Below are 7857 nucleotides of genomic sequence, written 5' to 3'. Positions count from 1 at the left end.
GTTCTGCTGTGCATTGGGTTGCTATGAGTCGGAAATGACTCGACGGCACTTAACAACAACTAACAACAACAAGCATTATGAAAAAGTTTGAAATAAGAGAATTATCAAATGTGACACAGTGACACAAAGTGAGCCACGTGTTATTGGAAAAATGTCATTGATAGACTTGCTAAGGGTTGCCACAAACTTTCATTTTGTGAACAACATAATATCTGAGAAGTGCAGTAAAACGAGGTGTGCCTGTATGGTGAAAGGATACAACCGTGACGTACACCATTCCTGATTTTAAACCACACACTCAGAATCCTCTTGTTCTGTTCCAACAGCTGCCTCTTGGTCTGTGTACAGGTTCCACATGGGTACAGTTCAGTGTTCCTAGAATTCCCATTCTTTTCAGTGTTACCCGTAATTTGTTGTGATCCGCACAATTGGATGTCTTTGCATGATCACAAGTAAACATCTTTCTGGTATTGTCTGGTTTCAGCCATGATCTATCGAGTATTACCCATTCTTTATCGTTGGTAAAATTGTTTCCTTCATCTAGACTATCTGCCACCTCTTTCCCACTTTGCTGCATCTTCTTCATCTTTCATTGTGTAACTGTACTACCAATTTTTTTCTTCAAAGCCTTCCACATCTGTTACAGTTCAAACCTTCTTTTTCTAAACTTTTAGGTGATTTCTATTTTATACCAGGTATTTTACATATTCTTATGTAGTGCAAACAGTTTGCTCTCAGATGCTAACTGAAAGGTTAGTAGTTTGAACACAGCTAGTAGGACCATGGAAGAAAAGACCTATGACCTACTTCCATAAAGAATACAACCGTGAAACCATATAGAGTCATTCTCCTCTGTAACACATGGGGTTACCATGAGTCAGAATCGACTCAGTGGCACAAGACAACAACCACAAGCTGAATGTATTTTACTATCTTATTGTATATTCACTTTCTGTTACTAATTGCTCAATGGTTATGTTTTCTGTCTCTACATGTCCTGTTAGTTCCTTAAGTATGCATTTACATTTACTAAGAAAAATCTTGAGATTTTTGGTCCTAGAGCGATTGTTAGAATGTAGGCGTGACACTGTATACTAATATAATGTATCATACTTAGATGGTATTGGTTTTGTTTATTGGTTAATTCATAGCTCCTTTTGAATACCAACTATAGGCCAGGCACTATGCTAGATTGGGAGGGTGGGGGACAGAGCTTTTAACAAACTACCCATTTTTCTTTAGCCTACAGAGTAGAGAGGGCACACACAAGAAAATATTATTATAGAAGGAAAAAAATAAATGAAAAGGAGGTTGTTGTAGTCATTAGAGCAAGTACAGGGTACTGTGGAAGCACACAGGAAGAGTACCTGAACCAAAAGCTATCCGGAGAAAGTGCCTTCTAACCTGAGATCTAAAGATAAGCTGAAAGCAGACAAAGGTGGGCTTCAGGGATGAAGGTAAAGTTTACTTAACTAAAGAAAAGTATATTTAATTCCTAGACGGAATAAGATATGCCATTTTAAAGGAATTAAAGATAATTGTGACTAGACCATTGAGTCCAGGATTGAGAATTATGTGGAAATCTTGCCCTGTAGGAATAGTTTCTGATTCAGTAGATCTCTGGTGGAGTCTTAGATTCTGTATTTCTGACATGCTCTTAGATGATACTGATGCTACTAGTCTGACTTGATAAGCAAGAAGGAATCTAGTCAGTTATACTTGGTCATCTGCCCATGGCTGCATTAATGATGGGGGCAAGTCTGATTTCTCAATTCTTAGAGTTTTAAATGGGTTGAGAACCACAAGCCTGGATGGTTTTAAATAATTATTACTTGTCCAAAGAAATAAAGCTTGTTTGAAAACCTAAAGTAAAATTATTTTTATCTCCACCATAGTTTGATTATTATCTGTCAGAAAATAGCTACTGTAGAAGATATAATAAATCTTACTTTGTACATTTTGCGTCTTTCTCACCCCAGACACTCTTTAAAAGTAATACACTTTAAGTACTTCTGGACTTTGATTAGGAAGTAGTTGGAAATCATTGGTCTAAAAGATTTGTTTATAATAAATTTGGTGTACCAACCATATCTTTCATTGTCTGTATTTCTAGTTTCAGAATTGTCAGTGGATATTCTACTTTTGTGTAATTTGTGGGATCAGATTTATAAATAGCTTTCATTGCTGGGAGATTTATACCGTATTCTTAATGGTTTGAATTTATTTGGAGATGAATAGACTAGTGTGGGAATGGAATGGAAACTAACTAGGATTGATTGTAGTTAGCTGGTTTAGAAGGAGCTCTGGTAGTGTAGTGCCTAAAGCACTTAACTGCTAACCAGAAGGCTGGTGATTCAAACGTACCAGCTACTCCTCCGAAGGAAGGTTGGGCTATCTATTTCCGTAGTGATACTGCCTCGGAAACCCAAGGAGGGGTGGCTATGAGTCGGGTCCGACTCGATGGCACATAACAACAACAACAAGCTGGTTTAAAATGCTCATATGTTCTGTTTTTATTCATTAACTTCAGTCCTGTGTATACACCGTATGTGAATAAAGATGCTAGTGTTTATTTTAATGCTCTTTCAACATCTAAGTTTTTATTGTACTTTTCCTTTAGAGATTAAGAAACGTCAGTGTAAAGTTCTCTTTGAGTACATTCCACAAAATGAGGATGAACTGGAGCTGAAAATAGGAGATATTATTGATATTAATGAAGAGGTAAGGAAAACATGCTAGAGATGAATTGATGCTTTGTAACAGTATTTTTTTCTGTGAGAAATTTTGCACATTTTACTGTTTTTTAATATAAACTTAAAGATACAGACTTTAAGAATGGATCTTCAATGATTTTTTTTTGGATTATTGTATTATCTGTAGAAATAAAGCTTTATGTATCCTTGCTGTAACTAATATCTTTGTCCTGTGTTTGAATCTCCTACCCTTAGGAATAAAAGATTTTTTTTCTTTTTTTCTAAACTCTGATTTAGTCAAAGTAGCTGAGTGCATAAATAGCCTTTTCTTTGATTCATTTAGTATTTTAGGCACAAAGCCGTGAAATAGAAGGAATTTTACCTTTTGCATAGTAAGAAATACAAAAGCAGAATCCTAAAAAAGCATCGCCTTGTAAAGAATTAGCACATCCAAAAATTAAAAAAAATATTTTAAAAATAACCTTTCACATTGCTGCTTTTACTAGTGAAGGAGTATTGAAGTTTTATTTGGCAATTGAAGATTCTGTTTTCAGAGTATATGTATGGATATCATATTTTTGCAGGTATTGGTTTTTGTGTCGTAATACCATATAACACAATTTATCACTAATGTTTATGTTTAGATCAACTTCTAATGTGTTTATACAAAAAGTAATTTTGTTTTATTTCCATCAAGTGTCAATAATGATAGTTAACATTTGTTCAGTCTGCTTTATGTCATAAGCACTGTGTGAAATGTTTCACATTTATCATTTCCTTTAAACTTTTCAACAACTTAACGAGATAGGAAATTTTATCCCCATATTACATATGAAGAGATTGAATCACAAAAGATAAGTAATCGCCTGTTCAGTTACTGCTTTTGCGTGCCAAACCACCCCAAACTTAGTGGCAAGGACCATCTGTTTCGTTATGCCTAGGGCTTCTGTGGGTTAAAAATTCTGAAAGGTGACAGCAGAGATGAGTTATCTCTGTTCTGTGATATCTGAGGGCCTCAGTTGGAAGGATTCAAGAAGGGTGGCTAGACTCAAATGGCTGGTACCAACAGGGCTTGAAGACTAGGATTGCTGATCCAAGAGCCATTGACTTAGCTCTCTTCTACTATGGAGGCCTCAAGGGTCTCAGGATATTTGGTCTTACTGCATAGCAGTTCAGGGCTCCTTGTAAACCTTTCAGAGATTGTGTTGATAGCTGTATCGCCTTTTATAATTTAGCCTTGGAAGTGGTACAGTGTTATTTTCAACAAATTCTATTCTTTACAAATGCTTCATAAGCTACCTAGATTGAAGGGAAGGGACAAAGATCACCACTTCTTGGTAGGAGAATTATCAGGGTCACATTACAGAAGAACATGTGGCATGGGCTATCTTGCTGCAGGCATCTTTGCTCAAATACATGTGCCTGGTGTACAGGGGAGTCAGGATTTGAACCCAGGCAGTCTGTTCTTGAGCGTTCTTTATCATTATACTACCTTTTTTTTCTATAAAATTTCTTAAATAACTCTCACTACTCAGTTGCTCCAGTTTGGGGTGTCATGTACAGATAGATAAAAGTCTGCTTTTCTTTCTACCTTTCTTTTGTTCCAGTTTAGTCTACATATTCCTTGGCTTGAATAATTCCCAGTCCTGAAGTCTAAAAAGTCTAAACTCTTCACACTTAACTGCCTTCTCCTTCTTTCTGCTGAGAGCTTATAGTCCAAACCAAAACCAAACTCACAGCCATGGAGTCAGTTCCAACTCATAGCAACCCTTCGGGGTTTCTGAGGTGGTAAATCTTTGTAGAAGTAGATTGCCCAGTCTTCCTTCCATGGAGTGACTGGTGAGTTTGAACCGCCAGCCTTCTGGTTAGCAGTCAAGTGCCTTATGTACTATGCTACCTAGCTACCTGTATTTCAGCCCCATCTTCCATGATTTAATCCTTTATTTATTATGCCACTATATTTTTTCCCATACTTTTTTTTTTCACTCAAATTCTTTTTCATCCTTCAATGTGTAACCCTTCTGGTATTTCTTTTTAGGAGAACCTTTTGATTCTTTCAAACTCTACCTCTGCTACTACAGCATTTGTACATACTTTCCTTGTAACACCTCTTTACATTATAAGCTACCTGTTTAGTTTTTGTTTTCTTTAGATTGTTTTATTCAAGGACGTGGATTTTCTTTTATGGAAATTTATATGTGTCTTAGCAATGAACACTGGCTCATACATATTATGCCTATTGGTTGAATAATTATTAAAAGTTTGCTTTGTAATTATAACGAGGGAGAAAATTTTTTTAATTATTTTAAACAGAAAAAATGTTTTTGTAGTTATGTTGTATATACTTACTGCTGCTAAGTGAATTTTCATAGTGAATGGTTATCTCTGTGAAAAATAGATTTTGCTCATTAAATCATCTCAGCATTTCTAGCAGAAGTTATATAGTTTTTTTAAAAAAATAAAACCAAACTCATTGCCATCAAGTCACTTCTGACTCATAGCAACCCCTATTTGGTTTCTTACAGCAAATCTTTATGGCCATCTTCCTTCTGTGGAGCAGCTGATGAGTTTGAACCACCAACCTTCTGTTAGCAGTCAGATGCCTTAGACATTTGATTAAATAGCTTTATGGAAATTAAGTAACGCATTACTAGTGAGGGTAAATTTTTTTCCTAAAGAGTTTATGAGACTGTCTGTGGTTGAACAGGATGGGAGTCAAGGAGGTTTAGTAGAGACAAGCATCTGCATTTTTAAAAATAAGTGATTCTTGTATTATACTTGGATTATGAATCACTGTTTATATAAAAGATGCTGTATTTCTGTGTGAATTTATATTTTTTCTAATCACAAATTTCCAAATATCTTAATACTATTTGTTATAAGTACAAACTAAAATTCAGTAGTATTTAAGAAAGTGAAATTCCAGACTACAGTTTACTTACTTCTTGCTGTTAAAACATAACAGATGGTTATTTGATACTTTAATGGAAATTATTTACTTCATAGATGGCAGTAGATTATAAATTCTCATTGTAAATGTTGCAAAGTGCTATCGATGTATGATTAAGTCCATATAAGATTAATCCAGTCTGCTTAGATTTAGCTTTTAAAATACATTTTTTTCTTTGTTGTGTTTTCTTGGGATTAATTAGTATCATTAAATCTTTACTCATTCTTTTATGTAGCCTAATTTTCTCATAGGGGGAAGAGTTTTGTTTAAAATAAGTTATATCTTATTATTTTTGAGTTGTGAACTCTTTCAGGTAGAAGAAGGTTGGTGGAGTGGAACCCTAAACAGCAAGTCGGGACTGTTTCCCTCAAATTTTGTGAAAGAATTAGAGGTAACAGATGATGGTGAAACTCATGAAGCCCAAGAGGACTCAGGTAGACTATTTGAAAAATTTGAATTGATTTAAATAAACTTTATATATGATCTAGCTTTTATAATGTATTTTAAAAAGTCTGTTCTTATTTGGTAACAAACCCCAAAACTAAACCTGTTGCTGTTGAGTCAATTCTGACTCATGGTGATCCCATGTATGACAGAGCAGAGCTGCTCCATAGGGTTTTCTGGCAAATTACCAGGCCTTTCTTCTGTGGTGCTGCTGGGTTGGTTTGAGCTCTGCCAAATCTTTACATTAGAAGTTGAGCACAAACCAAACCCATTTAGTAGCTAGATTTTATAACTAGATAATTTTATAACTAGATAATATAATATTTTGAGCTATCAGTTTCAGTTTATCTATTTAAAAAAAAAAGAACTTATGATAGGGACCTTTGTATATTGTAATGAGAAATGATTTAATATATTTCATGAGATGTATTTCCCATTTAAGAGATATAGTTTTGATCTACTGAGTTTGCAAATGGACTTATCTACTGCAGGAAATTTTTGACTTTTTTTTACTATGTAGTGTCTTCTTTTTATTGTTTTCCATATTCACACAACAGATTCTTTTTCCTTCCATTCCCTCTGTGCAGCCAAATGTCATACCATTATTTTGTGATTACTGTCATTTAGAGAAAAGGAGCTCTGATAGCAAAGTGCCTAAGGCATCTGACTGCTAACCAGAAGGTTGGTTCAAACTCAACAGCCACTCCATGGAAGCAAGACTGAGCAGTCTACTTCCGTAAAGATTTACCATTTTGGAAACCCAATGGAAGTCACTATGAAGTCGGAATCAACTTTTTCTTTAAGCATCTCAAACATGCTTTGTCCTTAGCAAAGATCATCTCAAACACGCTTTGTCCTTAGCAAAGATCATCAACATGCTAAGAGAGATGTGCTTTTGTGTGTGGTCCCTCAATCCACACCTTTAGCACTTTCTCCAGTTCTAATATTGGTCCCTCTTACATTTTTGTTAGTCTTGTAGCTTTCAATGGAGCCGGTCTCTTAACAGCTTACACAATTTTTTGTTTTTGAAGATTGTGACTATCAAGTCCATCATGCCTAAGTTGTGCACAATAGCATTCACTGTCTTTCCACTTTCATGTTTTTAATACCTTTTGTTTCACTTCCAAATTGATACTTTTCCTTTGCCTTTTGCTGCTCCTGTCACTAGCATTGGCTTTCCTGCATTCGAGAGTCATGATGCACTTCACAATAATATCTTCAGGAGAAAATTAGATAATGCTGCAGCACTCGAGATACATGATATATGAAATTGGGTGCTGCTGCCTATGAGTTGAAACATGCACTGTTAGACAGTAAACTTTAAATAGAAAGTATAGTTCAGTACATACATAAGCCAGTAACATAGCTGTTTAGGTATTATACGTTATAGATGTACTATACCTTTCTACTCTTGCATCACAATCCGTTTGTGTACAAGAGACATAAGATATACTTGTTGTGTGCAGGAAGCTGTTGTGTTATGCCCCGTTCTCTGTTTGAGATTTCTGAACTCCATTATAACCTTATGGGACCATGGATGTATTTGTGGTTGGAAGGTGCCTGAGTGGATGTTGTATGGTACATGACTGTATACTCTTTACGCACTGCGGTGTAGTAAATTACTCAGTGTGGCTTTTCTACCCATAAGTCTTTGTAAACTTCAAGGTGGGATTTTCTATGAGCAACTGAGAAGCTCCTGATTGCTGAAGTTGTCCACCTGGAGTATTTCTGTTGGGAGTGGCACAAAACAATGTTCTGGGAGGTGCCCAC

At 35.5% G+C, this 7857-nt stretch overlaps 1 protein-coding gene across 1 annotated transcript in view; it reads left to right on the top strand.

The window, feature by feature from the left end:
- The window catches only part of LOC103193166 (CD2 associated protein), a 123521-nt gene that overhangs the window by 61047 nt on the left and 54617 nt on the right, over positions 1–7857 (top strand). Inside the window, exons 4-5 of the mRNA XM_042780327.1 lie at positions 2621–2721; positions 5957–6077. Of these exons, the coding sequence (XP_042636261.1) occupies positions 2621–2721; positions 5957–6077 (222 nt within the window). The remainder of the gene's footprint in view (positions 1–2620; positions 2722–5956; positions 6078–7857) is intronic.

This window comes from Orycteropus afer, unplaced genomic scaffold (assembly GCF_000298275.1).
Source record: "Orycteropus afer afer isolate SDZICR_OR568_19922 unplaced genomic scaffold, OryAfe1.0 scaffold00034, whole genome shotgun sequence".
NCBI classification, from domain to species: Eukaryota; Metazoa; Chordata; class Mammalia; order Tubulidentata; family Orycteropodidae; genus Orycteropus; species Orycteropus afer.
Note: the sequence above shows the minus strand (reverse complement) of the source record. Positions and strands in the feature narration are given on the sequence as shown.